Here is a 22,907-nt window from a genome sequence, read left to right on the forward strand (position 1 = left end):
CAGACACTGTCACCCCTTTCCCACCACAGACACTGTCACCCCTTTCCCACCACAGACGCTGTCACCCCTTCTCCACCACAGACGCTGTCACCCCTTTCCCACCACAGACACTGTCACCCCTTCTCCACCACAGACACTGTCACCCCTTTCCCACCACAGACGCTGTCACCCCTTCTCCATGTACCATCAATGGATTTGTATTCTGCTTCTCATGTTGAAATGTTTTTCTCTTTATACTTCTAGAACTTTATCTTGTAGTTTGAAGGATTCTTTCCTTTGTTATGAGAAATCTCTGCATATAACTTTATTTATCCTGACATATTAACACTCGCCGCTCCGGTGTGGCCGCTTCTTTGCCTTCTAATATCTTATAAAAGCCACAATAAAACATATGAGATCCGATCTCTCTGGAACGATGTCTCCGTGGGCATCAATGGTTATTAGAGGGTCTCCGGCGCCGTAAGCTGACATCGAAGGAACAACTGGGTCATACTGAACCCCCACCTTTCACCACCACATGTGTGCCACTGAAAGAGGATCACCTACCTTTCCACCTCCACCATATGTGCACCTGAGGGAGGACCTTCTGCCACTTCACTTCCACCATATGTGCACCTGAGGGAGGACCTTCTACCACTTCACCTCCACCATATGTGCACCTGAGGGAGGACCTTCAACTAACCCTTCTCTACAATAAGGAGATCCTTGTACCACCATATCTCCACCATATGTGCCACTGAGGGAGGACCTTGTACCACCACACATGTAGCATATCTACCACTTCACCTCCACCATATGTGCAACTAAGAGAGGACCTTGAACCACCACGCCTCTGTCAGTTGTAGCACTGAAGGAGGACCTTGTAACACCCCTCTGCTACCATATGTGCCACTAATGGGGAACTTTGTACCTCCCTTCTTATACCATATGTACCACTGAGGAAGGACCTTCTCTATCCCTCCTCTACCATATGTACCACTGAGGAAGGACCTTCTCTATCCCTCCTCTACCATATGTACCACTGAGGAAGGACCTTCTCTATCCCTCCTCTACCATATGTACCACTGAGGAAGGACCTTCTCTATCCCTCCTCTACCATATGTACCACTGAGGAAGGACCTTATACCTCATTGCTTCCACCATATGTGCAACTACTGCTAACTTCTACCAGACTACTGAGCTTCAAGTGGGGTGGCCCTGTGTGTCCAGGTGCACATCTATGTTGCTATCCCTGTTACTCCTCTTGCTGCGGAACCAGTCCTCAAACTTCTCCAGCCTCTTGCCTATATTACTAGCCATGAGTCTCCTCCAGCCACTTGTTTGTGGTACCAGCCCTGAGACTCCTCCAGCCACTTTCCTGTGGCACCAGCCCTGGGACTCCTCCAGTTACTTACTTGTATTACTAGACCCGAGACTCCTTTGGCCACTTGCCTGTAGCACCAGTCCTGAGACTCATATAGCCACTTGTTTGTGGTACCAGCCCTAAGACTGCTCCAGCCACTTTCCTGTGGCACCAGCCCTGGGACTCCTTCAGCTACTTGCCTGTATTACTAGCCCTAAGACTCCTTTGGCCACTTTCCTGTGGCACCAGTCCTGAAACTTGTATAGCCACTTGTATGTGGTACCAGCCCTGAGACTCCTCCAGCCACTTGTTTGTGGTACCAGTCCTGAGACTCGTATAGCCACTTGTATGTGGTACCAGCCCTGAGACTCCTTCTACCACTTGCCTGTGGTACCAGCCCAGAGACTCCTCCAGCCACTTGCCCTGAGACTCCTCCAGCCACTTGTTTGTGGTACCAGCCCAGAGACTCCTCCAGCCACTTGTTTGTGGTACCAGCCCTGACACTCCTTTGGCCACTTGCCTGTGGTACCAGCCCTGACACTCCTTTGGCCACTTGCCTGTGGTACTGGCCCTGACACTCCTTTGGCCACTTGTTTGTGGTACAAGCCCAGAGACTCTTTTGGCCACTTGCCTGTGGTACTGGCCCTGGGACTCCTCCAGCTGATCTCCTGTCTCCATTGATATTTATAGGTACTTAGTACAGTGATAATCATTATGGAAGGGTTTGCACTGGTTTAGCTCCATTGTTAAATAGGAACGGGTCACAAAATGACTTTTGAACTTTGATCATCTCTAATTCCTAAAGTGATTGGAAATGCAAAAAAAAAATCAATATCATTTATTTCATATCAAATTCTGATATTTTGTTCTCACCTCGGCTGTCAGATATACGGGAACAAAAATCCAACCCATGAGCAAAACCACGAAGAGAGCCTGGAGAGAGAGAGAGAAAAGAGAGAGACTGTCTGTTAGACTCCAAACATCTCCCCTGCCCTGCGGATCGTTGTCTATTAGTGTCTTCCCGGACGTCACTTCTGTGTTCATTCCCTGGAGAGGAGATCAGCAAATGAATGTTCACTGATCTCTGCTGTTCACCCGTCCCAGACAAGGACAGCAGGTGGGACAGAAGAGCCCCGGATACATGGGGAGGGGTATCTTCTGCAGGGTGTGGAGGTGATATAGTGCTGGTAGACAAGTGGTTAAAGAAGAGCCTAGAGAAAAGAAAGAGTTTATAGAGAAGAGGAGCGCAGAGAAATGGAGGAGAGTCCAGGGAAAAAGGAGAGTTCATGGAAAAAGGAGAGTCCAGAGGGAAAAAGGAGAGTCCAGTGAAAAAGGAGAGTCCAGGGAAAAAGGAGAGTCCAGAGGGAAAAAGGAGAGTCCAGAGGGAAAAAGGAGAGTCCAGTGAAAAAGGAGAGTCCAGGGAAAAAGGAGAGTCCAGGGAAAAAGGAGAGTCCAGAGGGAAAAAGGAGAGTCCAGGGAAAAAGGAGAGTCCAGGGAAAAAGGAGAGTTCATGGAAAAAGGAGAGTCCAGGGAAAAAGGAGAGTCCAGGGAAAAAGGAGAGTCCAGGGAAAAAGGAGAGTTCATGGAAAAAGGAGAGTCCATGGAAAAAGGAGAGTCCAGAGGGAAAAAGGAGAGTCCAGGGGAAAAGGAGAGTCCAGTGAAAAAGGAGAGTCCAGTGAAAAAGGAGAGTCCAGGGGAAAAGGAGAATCCATGGAAAAAGGAGAGTCCAGGGAAAAGGGAGAGTCCAGGGAAAATGGAGAGTCCAGGGGAAAAGGAGAGTCCAGGGGAAAAGGAGAGTCCAGGGAAAAAAGGAGAGTCCAGGAAAAAAAGAAGAGTCCAGGGAAAAGGAGAGTCCATGAAAAAGGAGAGTCCAGGGGAAAAGGAGAGTCCATGGAAAAGGAAGGGAGTTTAGAGGAGAGACGGAGCATCCAAATAAGAAGAGAGTTGAATAAAGAGAAGTAGTCCAGAGGAGAGGAGGAGGGTCCAATGAGGGGGAGTGTCCAATGAGGAGGAGGGTCCAATAAGGGGGAGAGTCCAATGAGGAGGAGGGTCCAATGAGGGGGAGAGTCCAATGAAGAGGAGTAGCCCAGAGAAGAAGAGAGTCCAGGGAACAGGAGAGGAGGATAGTAAGAAGAACTTCACACCTGGAGAGGCGGTACTTCAGGCACCCAATACTTCCTCATGGGTAAGGAGTATACAGAGAACCTCAGTGCTTATCATGTTACATAGAAGGTGAGGGTGAAAAAAGACACAAGTCCCCCCCTCCCCTGTGTGTGATTGGATGTCAGTGTTACATTGTATCTCTCTGTATGTTGGGGTCCTTCAGGTGATTATCTAATAGTTTCTTGAAACCATCGATGCCCCTCCCCCGCTGAGACCACCGCCTGTGGAAGGGAATTCCACATCCTTGCAGCTCTTACAGTAAAGAACCCTCTACGTAGTTTAAGGTTAAACCTCTTTTCTTCTAAATTATAATGAGTGACCACGTGTCTTGTTAAACTCCCTTCCGGGGAATAGTTTCCTCCCTATTGTGGGGTCACCAGTCCCGTATTTGTGAAATCCTCTCCCCCTATGGTCCGTGCCAACAGACCTTACTTTATACAGTAATCATTTATGAGCAACTGTGTCAAATGCTTTTGTAAAATCCAGATACACCATGTCTTACGGGCCTTCCTCTATCCAGAGACACCACGTCTACGGGCCTTCCTTTATCCAGAGACACCACGTCTACGGGCCTTCCTCTATCCAGAGACACCACGTCTACGGACCTTCCTTTATCTAGATACACCACGTCTACGGGCCTTCCTTTATCCAGATACACCACGTCTACGGGCCTTCCTCTATCCAGAGACACCACGTCTACGGGCCTTCCTCTATCCAGAGACACCACGTCTACGGGCCTTCCTCTATCCAGAGACACCACGTCTACGGGCCTTCCTTTATCCAGATACACCACGTCTACGGGCCTTCCTTTATCCAGATACACCACATCTACGGGCCTTCCTTTATCTAGATACACCATGTCTTACGGGCCTTCCTCTATCCAGAGACACCACGTCTACGGGCCTTCCTTTATCCAGAGACACCACGTCTACGGACCTTCCTTTATCCAGAGACACCACGTCTACGGACCTTCCTTTATCTAGATACACCACGTCTACGGGCCTTCCTCTATCCAGAGACACCACGTCTACGGACCTTCCTTTATCTAGATACACCACGTCTACGGGCCTTCCTTTATCCAGATACACCACGTCTACGGGCCTTCCTTTATCCAGATACACCACATCTACGGGCCTTCCTTTATCTAGATACACCACGTCTACGGGCCTTCCTTTATCTAGATACACCACATCTACGGGCCTTCCTTTATCTAGATACACCACATCTACGGGCCTTCCTTTATCTAGATACACCACGTCTACAGGCCTTCCTTTATCTAGATACACCACGTCTACGGGCCTTCCTCTATCCAGAGACACCACGTCTACGGGCCTTCCTCTATCCAGAGACACCACGTCTACGGGCCTTCCTCTATCCAGAGACACCACGTCTATGGGCCTTCCTTTATCCAGATACACCACGTCTACGGGCCTTCCTTTATCCAGATACACCACGTCTACGGGCCTTCCTTTATCCAGATACACCACATCTACGGGCCTTCCTTTATCTAGATACACCACGTCTACGGGCCTTCCTTTATCTAGATACACCACGTCTACGGGCCTTCCTTTATCTAGATACACCACGTCTATGGGCCTTCCTTTATCCAGATACACCACTTCTACGGGCCTTCCTTTATCTAGATACACCACATCTACGGGCCTTCCTTTATCTAGATACACCACGTCTACGGGCCTTCCTTTATCTAGATACACCACATCTACGGGCCTTCCTTTATCTAGATACACCACATCTACGGACCTTCCTTTATCCAGATACACCACGTCTACGGGCCTTCCTTTATCCAGATACACCACGTCTACGGGCCTTCCTTTATCTAGATACACCACGTCTACGGGCCTTCCTTTATCCAGATACACCACATCTACGGGCCTTCCTTTATCCAGATACACCACGTCTACGGGCCTTCCTTTATCTAGATACACCACGTCTACAGGCCTTCCTTTATCCAGATACACCACATCTACGGGCCTTCCTTTATCCAGATACACCACATCTACGGGCCTTCCTTTATCTAGATACACCACGTCTAAGGGCCTTCCTTTATCTAGATACACCACATCTACGGGCCTTCCTTTATCTAGATACACCACGTTGTAATGGAACTATGTATTCTGCCTGGACATCTATAATCATCCTACAGTGAGGCCTACAAAGGGTTAATTGTAGAAGGGACTCTTTCACTGCTAAAGGCTAATTGACTCTCTTTTGTGTATTACCAGTTAAGCAGTCTCCTGTCAGGTGTATGCTGATGGGATTATCTGTGAGTGTGTAATTGTTCTAAAGGTTAATTGAATTCTATTGATAAAGGAATGTGTCTGATCAGGTCATGTTAAACATAGCTCGGAGCCGAAGTGTCTAGAGACTGATTAAGTGATTAGCTTAAGGGGATGACATTATTTCAAAGTATCTGTATTGAAGCCCCCCTGTGTGAGGGGGCGGAGACTGTCATTGTTCCTGTAACAGCTTGTAACCAGATATAAACCAGCAGAAATGTACCATTAAATTCAGTCTATTTTGACCCTTCAAATCGCAGCCGCGTCTCGTTCTTGAAAGGGGACTCTATGGGACTATTAATCTGCTCCTTTCACAGCTCAGTCTGTCTCTCTCTCTCTGGATCTTGTGGATGGGATGATACCGGTTTTACTTGCATACAGCAACTTGCTAGGGAAAAGGACGTCTCCAACGGCTGATACCCTCTCACTAGCTGGGTAGCCGTTACATTGGTTGGCAGCAGCGGGATGGTCCTTTTATCCAAAGAGCAAGTTCTGAATGGAGTCGCAGTACGCCAGGCTGAAAAGATCCACACTAAAAGATTTATTGGAGAGTCGTGGTAGGAGTGCCAGCAACAGACCACGGAGGGAGCTGATCGCTGACCTGCTGGAGCTGGACGAAATGGATGGATCCATGGAAGGAACGGAGCCCCTTGCACCGGTCAGCGAGGAAGATGTAATTACTGGGATTGTACAGCGGAGATTATCCTTGTATCCAGAAACGTCCGTGGAACTAATCAACCAGCTGTTCCGGGAAGCAAGGGAGGAGATACAAACGAAGAGGGGACAAGAACTGGAACTGGTAAGAGCGAGACAGCCCATTACACCTGCAGTTCCTACCCCCCCACCCGCGGCTACAGGAAAGAAAATACTGTTCACTGCATTTAAAGCTTTTGTAAAAAGTGAGGAGGAAATCGATGGATATTTGGCGGACTTTGAGAGGCAGTGCTCACTACACCAGGTACCACCAGACCAATGGGTCACTATTTTGTCGGGGAAATTGTCGGGCAAAGCCAATGAAGCCTTTCGGCGTCTCTCTCCAGAGGATATTTTACAATATCAGCAAGTTAAAAAGCCGCTGCTAATCCGATATGCCGTAACTCCAGAAGCCTACCGCCGTCGCTTCCAGGAGTCCAAGAAGAGGGCTGTGGACTCCCACATGGAATGGGCCAACCGGTTACAAAGGGTGGCATCCCTTTGGGTCCAAGGGTGCAAGGCCAACACTGGGGAGGAAGTATTGCAGCTGTTCCTAATGGAACATTTCTTCCAAGACCTGGCCGCAGACATACAAGACTGGATACGAGATCGCCGTCCCGCTAACTTAAACGAGGCGGCTCGGCTAGCAGATGAGTATGCGGAAACAAGGAAAGTAAGCAAGAGTACTACACGGCTGGCTCAGAAGGTAGAACCGCGTACTCCAACCATCACCCCACGCCCAGAGTTTCGGGCTCCAGTCCCACCAGGACCACCACGTCCTCAGGGGCCTAACAACTACCCCTGGGATTCGTCTAGGGTGACGTGCCATCACTGCAGCAACACAGGACATATTGCTTGTTATTGCCCTTTGAGAGCTACAAATAACAACTGGAGACGCACAACACCCAATACAGAGGTCACTCCACCACGTCCCTCTGCGGCCCACTGCCTGGAGACCGAGGGGGGCCCGGAGGAATGTCTGGGAATTTTGTATGAGGCAGACCCAATACAAGCTGCCTCTCCAGATAACCGTCAGCATCACCGTCAGGAGGTACGGGTGAATGGACAAGTAGCACAAGGACTAAGAGATTCCGGGGCTACTATCACTTTGATTCAAAAACATCTGGTAAAGCCAGAGAACGTGTCTACTCGCACAGTTGCCGTCCGGGTTGCAGGGGGCGCTGTATTCTGCTTACCCACCGCCCGGGTGCACTTAGACTGGGGAGTCGGGTCAGGAAAGACCACAGTTGGTATCATGGACAACCTACCTGCCGAGGTGGTGCTGGGCAACGACATTGGCCCTCTGACTTCGGCGTATTTACCTACACCTGCTGCGGGTTGCCCCGTGACCACCCGCTCACAGACCCGTATCACAGATGATCCTACAACAGGCCAGGAGACCCAGGTAAGCCAAGAACCGACATGTAACCCCACTACGGTAGAGAGATCCATAGCTTGGGACATCCCAGAGGAATTTGGGAGGGAAACTAGGGAGGACCCCCACCCTTCAAAAGTATCGAGAATTAGCAGACAGTAGAGGGGATGAGCGGGAACATTTTATATGGGATGGTGACAGGTTATACAGATTGACCGAAGGCCGAAAGAGAGGCGCTGTCCCTTCGCAAAAGCGCCAACTAGTGGTACCTAGAAAGTACCGGTTGGAACTTCTCCGAATCGGCCACGACATTCCGTTGGCAGGGCACCTAGGGGGTAACCGCACCACCTACAGGATCACCCAGACTTTCTTTTGGCCGGGGATCTCGAAGGATGTGCGACGTTACTGCAGCACCTGTGACGTATGCCAACAGGTAAGAAAAAGAGGGGACCACCCTAAGGCTCGACTGTCACCTATGCCCGTGATCGAGGAACCGTTTAGCAGGGTAGCAGTCGACCTAGTGGGACCTCTACCTAACCCCACTCCCTCGGGTAAGAAATATATTCTTACCGTAGTAGACTATGCTACCCGCTACCCGGAGGCCGTCGCTCTGACGAATATTCAGGCGGACACTAATGCCAGTGCGCTCGTCGGGATATTCACCCGAGTGGGGTTCCCTCAGGAAATCCTGTCCGACCGAGGGACCCAGTTTACTGCAGACCTAACTCAACAGTTATGGAAGGTCTGCGGTATTAAGACCCTGCTTAGTTCACCGTACCACCCTCAGACCAACGGTCTCTGTGAACGCGTTAATGGTACCCTCAAGCAATTGCTGCGGACCTTTACGGCGGAATACAGAGACTGGGAGCCATTTTTGCCGCACCTCTTGTTTGCCTATCGAGAGGTACCAAAGGAATCCACAGGGTTCTCCCCCTTCGAGCTGCTCTATGGACGGAGAGTGCGAGGCCCCCTCGACCTCATCCGGGAGCACTGGGAGGGCGAGACAGAACATGAAGGTGTCCTCATCATGCCATATGTGCTGGAAATGCGGGACCGCATGGAACATTTAGCTCGGATGGCACAGGACCATCTCCAAGCGGCCCAGGGATGACAGAAACACTGGTACGACCGGGGCGCCCGTCAGAGAACGTTTCAAGTGGGCCAGAAGGTGCTGGTGCTTAGGCCTGTCAAAGGGAATAAGCTCCAGACCTCATGGCAGGGCCCTTACAAAGTGGTAGCGCAAGTCTGCGATACTACATATGTAATCGCCAGCAGCCAAGATGAAAGGGTCCAGAAGTCCTTTCATGTAAACTTATTAAAAGAGTATCAGGAAAGACCAGAGGATGTAGCAGCCATATGTATTCCAGCCACTGAAGACCCTGACAGCTTACCCATCCCAGATCTATTAGCAGATTCGGAACCTAAGACTCTGCTCAATACGATACAGCTAGGGGAGCGGTTACCTCCCGCAGAAAAGGGACAGATGCGACAATTGATAACTGAGAAAGGACTGACATTTTCCCAGGAGCCCGGGTACACTCTCTTAGCGACGCACTACGTAGAGACCCCAGGACAAAACCCTCTCAGACAGACTCCCTACAGAATCCCTGAGGCAGTAAAAGAGGAGATGAGGAAGGAAATACAAGAAATGTTAAGACTGGGGATCATAGAACCATCTGACAGCCCCTGGGCCTCGCCCGTTGTCCTAGTACCCAAAAAGGACGGAACAACCCGATTCTGTGTCGATTACCGACGCCTCAATGACAGAACCGTGACAGATGCCTACCCCATGCCCCGAGTAGACGAGCTATTAGATCGTATTGCCAGGGGACGTTATCTGACCACAATCGATCTGTGCAAAGGGTATTGGCAGATTCCCCTGTCCAAAGAGGCTATCCCTAAGTCGGCATTTGTCACCCCATTTGGCTTATTCCAGTTCAAGGTCATGCCATTTGGGATGAAGAACGCCCCAGCCACATTTCAGCGCTTAGTGGACCGCCTCCTTGATGGCTTCCAGGATTTTGCTTGCGCGTACCTGGATGACATTGCGATCTATAGTGAGACTTGGGGGGAACACTTGAGGCATGTTGAGGCTGTACTGGATCAGATTAGGGCCGCCGGCCTAACCCTGAAGCCAGAAAAATGTAATTTCGGGATGGCAGAAGTCCAGTACTTGGGACACAGAGTGGGGTGTGGGAAACAACGACCAGAACCCGCTAAGGTTGAGGCTGTAGCCAATTGGCCAACACCCCACACTAAGACCCAGGTACTGGCATTTCTAGGGACAGCGGGGTATTACAGAAAATTTGTCCCTGACTACAGTACCATTGCCAAACCCCTGACGGATTTGACCAAAAAGAATTTGCCTAGAGTAGTCCTGTGGTCTCCCGCCTGTGAAACAGCATTCCAAACCTTGAAACAAGCATTGATCAACGCACCTGTTCTATCTGCCCCCGTCCCTAACAAAAGATTTGTCGTTCATACAGATGCGTCCATGTACGGACTGGGGGCAGTTCTAAGCCAGATCGGGGAGGATGGAGGAGAACACCCTGTCGCGTACCTGAGTAGAAAACTATTACCCAGGGAAGTGAGCTACGCGGCCGTGGAAAAGGAATGTTTAGCCCTGGTTTGGGCTTTAAAGAAGCTCACACCCTACCTGTATGGTCAGGAATTCACCCTGATCACGGACCATAACCCACTAGTATGGCTGAACCGAGTAGCCGGAGATAATGGTCGCTTGCTAAGATGGAGCTTGGCCCTACAACCCTACAATTTTTCTATCCAATACCGCCCTGGCAGATTCAATGGGAATGCCGACGGACTGTCCAGGCAAACGGAACTTTTACCCTAACAGCAGACCGGACATCCCCAAGTTGACCCGAAAAGGATCAATCCGGGTCTGCCGGAGTGTTCCACAAAAGGGGAGCAGTGTAATGGAACTATGTATTCTGCCTGGACATTGATAATAATCCTACAGTGAGGCATACAAAGGGTTAATTGTACAAGGGACTCTTTCACTGCTAAATGCTAATGTCCCCCTTTCTTCAGCTAATTGACTCTCTTTTGTGTATTACCAGTTAAGCAGTCTCCTGTCAGGTGTATGCTGATGGGATCATCTGTGAGTGTGTATTGTTGTAAAGGTTAATTGAATTCTATTGATAAAGGAATGTGTCTGATCAGGTCATGTTAAACATAGCTCGGAGCCGAAGTGTCTAGAGACTGATTAAGTGATTAGCTTAAGGGGATGACATTATTTCAAAGTATCTGTATTGAAGCCCCCCCTTTGTGAGGGGGGGCGGAGATTGTCATTGTTCCTGTAACAGCTTGTAACCAGATATAAACCAGGTAAATGTACCATTAAATTCAGTCTATTTTGACCCTTCAAACCGTAGCCGCGTCTCGTTCTTGAAAGGGGACTCTATGGAACTATTAATCTGCTCCTTTCACAGCGGAGCCTGACTCTCTCTCTGGATCTTGTAGATGGGATGATACCGGTTTTACTTGCATACAGCAACTTGCTAGGGAAAAGGACGTCTCCAACGGCTGATACACACGTCTACGGGCCTCCCTTTATCCAGATACACCACATCTATGGGCCTTCCTTTATCTAGATACACCACGTCTACGGACCTTCCTTTATCTAGATACACCACATCTACGGGCCTTCCTTTATCCAGATACACCACATCTACGGACCTTCCTTTATCTAGATACACCACGTCTACGGGTCTTCCTTTATCTAGATACACCACATCTACGGACCTTCCTTTATCTAGATACACCACGTCTACGGACCTTCCTTTATCTAGATACACCACGTCTACGGGCCTTCCTTTATCTAGATACACCACGTCTACGGGCCTTCCTTTATCTAGATACACCACGTCTACGGGTCTTCCTTTATCTAGATACACCACGTCTACGGGCCTTCCTTTATCTAGATACACCACGTCTACGGGCCTTCCTTTATCTAGATACACCACGTCTACGGGCCTTCCTTTATCTAGATACACCACATCTACGGGCCTTCCTTTATCTAGATACACCACATCTACGGGCCTTCCTTTATCCAGATACACCACGTCTACGGGCCTTCCTTTATCTAGATACACCACGTCTACGGGCCTTCCTTTATCTAGATACACCACGTCTACGGGCCTTCCTTTATCTAGATACACCACATCTACGGACCTTCCTTTATCTAGATACACCACGTCTACGGGCCTTCCTTTATCTAGATACACCACATCTACGGGCCTTCCTTTATCTAGATACACCACATCTACGGGCCTTCCTTTATCCAGATACACCACGTCTACGGGCCTTCCTTTATCTAGATACACCACGTCTACGGGCCTTCCTTTATCTAGATACACCACGTCTACAGGCCTTCCTTTATCTAGATACACCACATCTACGGACCTTCCTTTATCTAGATACACCACGTCTACGGGTCTTCCTTTATCTAGATACACCACATCTACGGACCTTCCTTTATCTAGATACACCACGTCTACGGACCTTCCTTTATCTAGATACACCACGTCTACGGGCCTTCCTTTATCTAGATACACCACGTCTACGGGCCTTCCTTTATCCAGATACACCACGTCTACGGGCCTTCCTTTATCTATATACACCACGTCTACGGACCTTCCTTTATCCAGATACACCATGTCTACGGGCCTTCCTTTATCTAGATACACTACGTCTACGGGTCTTCCTTTATCTAGATACACCACATCTACGGGCCTTCCTTTATCTAGATACACCACGTCTATGGACCTTCCTTTATCTAGATACACCACATCTACGGGCCTTCCTTTATCCAGATACACCACATCTACAGACCTTCCTTTATCCAGATACACCACGTCTACGGGTCTTCCTTTATCTAGATACACCACGTCTACGGGCCTTCCTTTATCTTGATACACCACGTCTACAGGCCTTACTTTATCCAGATACACCACGTCTACGGGCCTTCCTTTATCTAGATACACCACGTCTACGGGCCTTCCTTTATCTAGATACACCACGTCTACGGGCCTTCCTTTATCTAGATACACCACATCTACGGACCTTCCTTTATCTAGATACACCACGTCTACGGGTCTTCCTTTATCCAGATACACCACATCTATGGGCCTTCCTTTATCCAGATACACCACGTCTACGGGCCTTCCTTTATCTAGATACACCACATCTACGGACCTTCCTTTATCTAGATACACCACGTCTACGGACCTTCCTTTATCTAGATACACCACGTCTACGGGCCTTCCTTTATCTAGATACACCACATCTACGGGCCTTCCTTTATCCAGATACACCACGTCTACGGGCCTTCCTTTATCTAGATACACTACGTCTACGGGTCTTCCTTTATCTAGATACACCACATCTACGGACCTTCCTTTATCTAGATACACCACGTCTACGGACCTTCCTTTATCTAGATACACCACGTCTACGGGCCTTCCTTTATCTAGATACACCACATCTACGGGCCTTCCTTTATCCAGATACACCACGTCTACGGGCCTTCCTTTATCTAGATACACTACGTCTACGGGCCTTCCTTTATCTAGATACACCACATCTATGGGCCTTCCTTTATCTAGATACACCACGTCTACGGGCCTTCCTTTATCTAGATGGCATATCACCGCCTCATAGAAGGTTAATGGATCGGTTTGGGAAGAACGATTCTTCATGAATCCATGCTGATTACTGATAATGATCCCGTTCTCATTACTAAAATCTTGTATATAGTCCCTTATCATCCCCTCCGAGAGCTTACATACTATTGGTGTCAGGCTGACTGCTCTGTAATTCCCAGGGATGTATTTTGGCCCTTTTTTAAAGGTGTTTATCATGGTATATAGCTCAGTGTTTATCATGGTATATAGCGCAGTGTTTATCATGGTATATAGCTCAGTGTTTATCATGGTATATAGCGCAGTGTTTATCATGGTATATAGCTCAGTGTTTATCATGGTATATAGCTCAGTGTTTATCATGGTATATAGCGCAGTGTTTATCATGGTATATAGCTCAGTGTTTATCATGGTATATAGCGCAGTGTTTATCATGGTATATAGCGCAGTGTTTATCATGGTATATAGCTCAGTGTTTATCATGGTATATAGCTCAGTGTTTATCATGGTATATAGCTCAGTGTTTATCATGGTATATAGCTCAGTGTTTATCATGGTATATAGCTCAGTGTTTATCATGGTATATAGCGCAGTGTTTATCATGGTATATAGCTCAGTGTTTATCATGGTATATAGCGCAGTGTTTATCATGGTATATAGATCAGTGTTTATCATAGTATATAGATCAGTGTTTATCATGGTATATAGCTCAGTGTTTATCATGGTATATAGCTCAGTGTTTATCATGGTATATAGCGCAGTGTTTATCATGGTATATAGCGCAGTGTTTATCATGGTATATAGCTCAGTGTTTATCATGGTATATAGCTCAGTGTTTATCATGGTATATAGCGCAGTGTTTATCATGGTATATAGCTCAGTGTTTATCATGGTATATAGCGCAGTGTTTATCATGGTATATAGCTCAGTGTTTATCATGGTATATAGCTCAGTGTTTATCATGGTATATAGCGCAGTGTTTATCATGGTATATAGCTCAGTGTTTATCATGGTATATAGCTCAGTGTTTATCATGGTATATAGCTCAGTGTTTATCATGGTATATAGCGCAGTGTTTATCATGGTATATAGCTCAGTGTTTATCATGGTATATAGCGCAGTGTTTATCATGGTATATAGCTCAGTGTTTATCATGGTATATAGCGCAGTGTTTATCATGGTATATAGCTCAGTGTTTATCATGGTATATAGCGCAGTGTTTATCATGGTATATAGCTCAGTGTTTATCATGGTATATAGCTCAGTGTTTATCATGGTATATAGCGCAGTGTTTATCATGGTATATAGCTCAGTGTTTATCATGGTATATAGCGCAGTGTTTATCATGGTATATAGCGCAGTGTTTATCATGGTATATAGCGCAGTGTTTATCATGGTATATAGCTCAGTGTTTATCATGGTATATAGCTCAGTGTTTATCATGGTATATAGCGCAGTGTTTATCATGGTATATAGCGCAGTGTTTATCATGGTATATAGCGCAGTGTTTATCATGGTATATAGCGCAGTGTTTATCATGGTATATAGCTCAGTGTTTATCATGGTATATAGCTCAGTGTTTATCATGGTATATAGCTCAGTGTTTATCATGGTATATAGCTCAGTGTTTATCATGGTATATAGCTCAGTGTTTATCATGGTATATAGCTCAGTGTTTATCATGGTATATAGCTCAGTGTTTATCATGGTATATAGCTCAGTGTTTATCATGGTATATAGCTCAGTGTTTATCATGGTATATAGCGCAGTGTTTATCATGGTATATAGCTCAGTGTTTATCATGGTATATAGCGCAGTGTTTATCATGGTATATAGCGCAGTGTTTATCATGGTATATAGCGCAGTGTTTATCATGGTATATAGCGCAGTGTTTATCATGGTATATAGCTCAGTGTTTATCATGGTATATAGCGCAGTGTTTATCATGGTATATAGCGCAGTGTTTATCATGGTATATAGCTCAGTGTTTATCATGGTATATAGCTCAGTGTTTATCATGGTATATAGCTCAGTGTTTATCATGGTATATAGCGCAGTGTTTATCATGGTATATAGCGCAGTGTTTATCATGGTATATAGCTCAGTGTTTATCATGGTATATAGCGCAGTGTTTATCATGGTATATAGCGCAGTGTTTATCATGGTATATAGCACAGTGTTTATCATGGTATATAGCTCAGTGTTTATCATGGTATATAGCGCAGTGTTTATCATGGTATATAGCGCAGTGTTTATCATGGTATATAGCTCAGTGTTTATCATGGTATATAGCGCAGTGTTTATCATGGTATATAGATCAGTGTTTATCATGGTATATAGCTCAGTGTTTATCATGGTATATAGCTCAGTGTTTATCATGGTATATAGCTCAGTGTTTATCATGGTATATAGCTCAGTGTTTATCATGGTATATAGCGCAGTGTTTATCATGGTATATAGCGCAGTGTTTATCATGGTATATAGCGCAGTGTTTATCATGGTATATAGCTCAGTGTTTATCATGGTATATAGCTCAGTGTTTATCATGGTATATAGCGCAGTGTTTATCATGGTATATAGCTCAGTGTTTATCATGGTATATAGCGCAGTGTTTATCATGGTATATAGCTCAGTGTTTATCATGGTATATAGCTCAGTGTTTATCATGGTATATAGCTCAGTGTTTATCATGGTATATAGCGCAGTGTTTATCATGGTATATAGCGCAGTGTTTATCATGGTATATAGCGCAGTGTTTATCATGGTATATAGATCAGTGTTTATCATGGTATATAGCTCAGTGTTTATCATGGTATATAGATCAGTGTTTATCATGGTATATAGCTCAGTGTTTATCATGGTATATAGCGCAGTGTTTATCATGGTATATAGCTCAGTGTTTATCATGGTATATAGATCAGTGTTTATCATGGTATATAGCTCAGTGTTTATCATGGTATATAGCGCAGTGTTATCATGGTATATAGCTCAGTGTTTATCATGGTATATAGCTCAGTGTTTATCATGGTATATAGCTCAGTGTTTATCATGGTATATAGCGCAGTGTTTATCATGGTATATAGCGCAGTGTTTATCATGGTATATAGCGCAGTGTTTATCATGGTATATAGATCAGTGTTTATCATGGTATATAGCTCAGTGTTTATCATGGTATATAGCGCAGTGTTTATCATGGTATATAGCTCAGTGTTTATCATGGTATATAGCTCAGTGTTTATCATGGTATATAGATCAGTGTTTATCATGGTATATAGCGCAGTGTTTATCATGGTATATAGCTCAGTGTTTATCATGGTATATAGAGCAGTGTTTATCATGGTATATAGAGCAGTGTTTATCATGGTATATAGCGCAGTGTTTATCATGGTATATAGCGCAGTGTTTATCATGGTATATAGCTCAGTGTTTATCATGGTATATAGCGCAGTGTTTATCATGGTATATAGCGCAGTGTTTATCATGGTATATAGCTCAGTGTTTATCATGGTATATAGCTCAGTGTTTATCATGGTATATAGCTCAGTGTTTATCATGGTATATAGCGCAGTGTTTTATCATGGTATATAGCGCAGTGTTTATCATGGTATATAGCGCAGTGTTTATCATGGTATATAGCTCAGTGTTTATCATGGTATATAGCGCAGTGTTTATCATGGTATATAGCGCAGTGTTTATCATGGTATATAGCTCAGTGTTTATCATGGTATATAGCGCAGTGTTTATCATGGTATATAGCTCAGTGTTTATCATGGTATATAGCGCAGTGTTTATCATGGTATATAGCGCAGTGTTTATCATGGTATATAGCGCAGTGTTTATCATGGTATATAGCTCAGTGTTTATCATGGTATATAGCTCAGTGTTTATCATGGTATATAGCTCAGTGTTTATCATGGTATATAGATCAGTGTTTATCATGGTATATAGCGCAGTGTTTATCATGGTATATAGATCAGTGTTTATCATGGTATATAGCGCAGTGTTTATCATGGTATATAGCTCAGTGTTTATCATGGTATATAGCGCAGTGTTTATCATGGTATATAGCTCAGTGTTTATCATGGTATATAGCTCAGTGTTTATCATGGTATATAGCTCAGTGTTTATCATGGTATATAGATCAGTGTTTATCATGGTATATAGCGCAGTGTTTATCATGGTATATAGCTCAGTGTTTATCATGGTATATAGCGCAGTGTTTATCATGGTATATAGCGCAGTGTTTATCATGGTATATAGCTCAGTGTTTATCATGGTATATAGCTCAGTGTTTATCATGGTATATAGCTCAGTGTTTATCATGGTATATAGCTCAGTGTTTATCATGGTATATAGCTCAGTGTTTATCATGGTATATAGATCAGTGTTTATCATGGTATATAGCGCAGTGTTTATCATGGTATATAGCTCAGTGTTTATCATGGTATATAGCGCAGTGTTTATCATGGTATATAGCGCAGTGTTTATCATGGTATATAGCTCAGTGTTTATCATGGTATATAGCTCAGTGTTTATCATGGTATATAGCTCAGTGTTTATCATGGTATATAGCTCAGTGTTTATCATGGTATATAGCTCAGTGTTTATCATGGTATATAGCGCAGTGTTTATCATGGTATATAGATCAGTGTTTATCATGGTATATAGCTCAGTGTTTATCATGGTATATAGCGCAGTGTTTATCATGGTATATAGCGCAGTGTTTATCATGGTATATAGCTCAGTGTTTATCATGGTATATAGCTCAGTGTTTATCATGGTATATAGCGCAGTGTTTATCATGGTATATAGCGCAGTGTTTATCATGGTATATAGCGCAGTGTTTATCATGGTATATAGCGCAGTGTTTATCATGGTATATAGCTCAGTGTTTATCATGGTATATAGCTCAGTGTTTATCATGGTATATAGCTCAGTGTTTATCATGGTATATAGATCAGTGTTTATCATGGTATATAGCGCAGTGTTTATCATGGTATATAGCGCAGTGTTTATCATGGTATATAGCGCAGTGTTTATCATGGTATATAGCGCAGTGTTTATCATGGTATATAGCGCAGTGTTTATCATGGTATATAGCGCAGTGTTTATCATGGTATATAGCGCAGTGTTTATCATGGTATATAGATCAGTGTTTATCATGGTATATAGCTCAGTGTTTATCATGGTATATAGCGCAGTGTTTATCATGGTATATAGCGCAGTGTTTATCATGGTATATAGCTCAGTGTTTATCATGGTATATAGCGCAGTGTTTATCATGGTATATAGCGCAGTGTTTATCATGGTATATAGCGCAGTGTTTATCATGGTATATAGATCAGTGTTTATCATGGTATATAGCGCAGTGTTTATCATGGTATATAGCGCAGTGTTTATCATGGTATATAGCGCAGTGTTTATCATGGTATATAGCTCAGTGTTTATCATGGTATATAGCGCAGTGTTTATCATGGTATATAGCTCAGTGTTTATCATGGTATATAGATCAGTGTTTATCATGGTATATAGCGCAGTGTTTATCATGGTATATAGCGCAGTGTTTATCATGGTATATAGCGCAGTGTTTATCATGGTATATAGATCAGTGTTTATCATGGTATATAGCTCAGTGTTTATCATGGTATATAGCTCAGTGTTTATCATGGTATATAGCTCAGTGTTTATCATGGTATATAGCTCAGTGTTTATCATGGTATATAGCTCAGTGTTTATCATGGTATATAGCTCAGTGTTTATCATGGTATATAGCGCAGTGTTTATCATGGTATATAGCTCAGTGTTTATCATGGTATATAGCGCAGTGTTTATCATGGTATATAGCGCAGTGTTTATCATGGTATATAGCTCAGTGTTTATCATGGTATATAGCGCAGTGTTTATCATGGTATATAGCTCAGTGTTTATCATGGTATATAGCTCAGTGTTTATCATGGTATATAGCGCAGTGTTTATCATGGTATATAGCGCAGTGTTTATCATGGTATATAGCGCAGTGTTTATCATGGTATATAGCGCAGTGTTTATCATGGTATATAGCGCAGTGTTTATCATGGTATATAGCGCAGTGTTTATCATGGTATATAGCTCAGTGTTTATCATGGTATATAGCTCAGTGTTTATCATGGTATATAGCGCAGTGTTTATCATGGTATATAGCTCAGTGTTTATCATGGTATATAGCGCAGTGTTTATCATGGTATATAGCGCAGTGTTTATCATGGTATATAGCGCAGTGTTTATCATGGTATATAGCTCAGTGTTTATCATGGTATATAGCGCAGTGTTTATCATGGTATATAGCGCAGTGTTTATCATGGTATATAGCGCAGTGTTTATCATGGTATATAGCTCAGTGTTTATCATGGTATATAGCTCAGTGTTTATCATGGTATATAGCGCAGTGTTTATCATGGTATATAGCTCAGTGTTTATCATGGTATATAGCGCAGTGTTTATCATGGTATATAGCTCAGTGTTTATCATGGTATATAGCTCAGTGTTTATCATGGTATATAGATCAGTGTTTATCATGGTATATAGCGCAGTGTTTATCATGGTATATAGCTCAGTGTTTATCATGGTATATAGCGCAGTGTTTATCATGGTATATAGCGCAGTGTTTATCATGGTATATAGCTCAGTGTTTATCATGGTATATAGCGCGGTGTTTATCATGGTATATAGCTCAGTGTTTATCATGGTATATAGCTCAGTGTTTATCATGGTATATAGCGCAGTGTTTATCATGGTATATAGCTCAGTGTTTATCATGGTATATAGCTCAGTGTTTATCATGGTATATAGCTCAGTGTTTATCATGGTATATAGCGCAGTGTTTATCATGGTATATAGCGCAGTGTTTATCATGGTATATAGCGCAGTGTTTATCATGGTATATAGCGCAGTGTTTATCATGGTATATAGCGCAGTGTTTATCATGGTATATAGCGCAGTGTTTATCATGGTATATAGCGCAGTGTTTATCATGGTATATAGCTCAGTGTTTATCATGGTATATAGCTCAGTGTTTATCATGGTATATAGCTCAGTGTTTATCATGGTATATAGCACAGTGTTTATCATGGTATATAGCTCAGTGTTTATCATGGTATATAGCTCAGTGTTTATCATGGTATATAGCGCAGTGTTTATCATGGTATATAGCTCAGTGTTTATCATGGTATATAGCTCAGTGTTTATCATGGTATATAGATCAGTGTTTATCATGGTATATAGCGCAGTGTTTATCATGGTATATAGCTCAGTGTTTATCATGGTATATAGCTCAGTGTTTATCATGGTATATAGATCAGTGTTTATCATGGTATATAGCTCAGTGTTTATCATGGTATATAGCTCAGTGTTTATCATGGTATATAGCGCAGTGTTTATCATGGTATATAGCTCAGTGTTTATCATGGTATATAGCGCAGTGTTTATCATGGTATATAGCTCAGTGTTTATCATGGTATATAGCTCAGTGTTTATCATGGTATATAGCTCAGTGTTTATCATGGTATATAGCTCAGTGTTTATCATGGTATATAGATCAGTGTTTATCATGGTATATAGCTCAGTGTTTATCATGGTATATAGCGCGGTGTTTATCATGGTATATAGCGCAGTGTTTATCATGGTATATAGCTCAGTGTTTATCATGGTATATAGCGCAGTGTTTATCATGGTATATAGATCAGTGTTTATCATGGTATATAGCGCAGTGTTTATCATGGTATATAGCGCAGTGTTTATCATGGTATATAGCTCAGTGTTTATCATGGTATATAGCGCAGTGTTTATCATGGTATATAGCTCAGTGTTTATCATGGTATATAGCTCAGTGTTTATCATGGTATATAGCGCGGTGTTTATCATGGTATATAGCGCAGTGTTTATCATGGTATATAGCTCAGTGTTTATCATGGTATATAGCGCAGTGTTTATCATGGTATATAGCTCAGTGTTTATCATGGTATATAGCGCGGTGTTTATCATGGTATATAGCGCAGTGTTTATCATGGTATATAGCGCAGTGTTTATCATGGTATATAGCTCAGTGTTTATCATGGTATATAGCTCAGTGTTTATCATGGTATATAGCTCAGTGTTTATCATGGTATATAGCGCGGTGTTTATCATGGTATATAGCGCAGTGTTTATCATGGTATATAGCTCAGTGTTTATCATGGTATATAGCGCAGTGTTTATCATGGTATATAGCGCAGTGTTTATCATGGTATATAGCTCAGTGTTTATCATGGTATATAGCGCGGTGTTTATCATGGTATATAGCGCAGTGTTTATCATGGTATATAGCTCAGTGTTTATCATGGTATATAGCGCAGTGTTTTATCATGGTATATAGCTCAGTGTTTATCATGGTATATAGCGCGGTGTTTATCATGGTATATAGCGCAGTGTTTATCATGGTATATAGCGCAGTGTTTATCATGGTATATAGCTCAGTGTTTATCATGGTATATAGCTCAGTGTTTATCATGGTATATAGCGCAGTGTTTATCATGGTATATAGCTCAGTGTTTATCATGGTATATAGCTCAGTGTTTATCATGGTATATAGCGCAGTGTTTATCATGGTATATAGCTCAGTGTTTATCATGGTATATAGCTCAGTGTTTATCATGGTATATAGCTCAGTGTTTATCATGGTATATAGCTCAGTGTTTATCATGGTATATAGCGCAGTGTTTATCATGGTATATAGCGCAGTGTTTATCATGGTATATAGCTCAGTGTTTATCATGGTATATAGCTCAGTGTTTATCATGGTATATAGCTCAGTGTTTATCATGGTATATAGCGCAGTGTTTATCATGGTATATAGCTCAGTGTTTATCATGGTATATAGCTCAGTGTTTATCATGGTATATAGCGTGGTGTTTATCATGGTATATAGCGCAGTGTTTATCATGGTATATAGCTCAGTGTTTATCATGGTATATAGCGCAGTGTTTATCATGGTATATAGCGCAGTGTTTATCATGGTATATAGCGCAGTGTTTATCATGGTATATAGCGCAGTGTTTATCATGGTATATAGCGCAGTGTTTATCATGGTATATAGCTCAGTGTTTATCATGGTATATAGCGCAGTGTTTATCATGGTATATAGCGCAGTGTTTATCATGGTATATAGCGCAGTGTTTATCATGGTATATAGCTCAGTGTTTATCATGGTATATAGCTCAGTGTTTATCATGGTATATAGCGCAGTGTTTATCATGGTATATAGCGCAGTGTTTATCATGGTATATAGCTCAGTGTTTATCATGGTATATAGCGCAGTGTTTATCATGGTATATAGCTCAGTGTTTATCATGGTATATAGCTCA

The 22,907-nt window shown here is 43.5% G+C and overlaps 1 protein-coding gene across 2 annotated transcripts in view; it reads right to left on the reverse strand.

Annotated features, from left to right (window-relative positions):
* SLC5A2 (solute carrier family 5 member 2) overlaps nucleotides 1-22,907 on the reverse strand; it is a 64,010-nt gene that overhangs the window by 20,872 nt on the left and 20,231 nt on the right. For both annotated transcript variants that reach the window (XM_040355794.1, XM_040355793.1), the window contains exon 4: nucleotides 2,216-2,275. In XM_040355794.1, the coding sequence (XP_040211728.1) occupies nucleotides 2,216-2,275 (60 nt within the window). The remainder of the gene's footprint in view (nucleotides 1-2,215; nucleotides 2,276-22,907) is intronic.

This window comes from Rana temporaria, chromosome 6 (genome assembly GCF_905171775.1).
Source record: "Rana temporaria chromosome 6, aRanTem1.1, whole genome shotgun sequence".
NCBI lineage: Eukaryota > Metazoa > Chordata > Amphibia > Anura > Ranidae > Rana > Rana temporaria.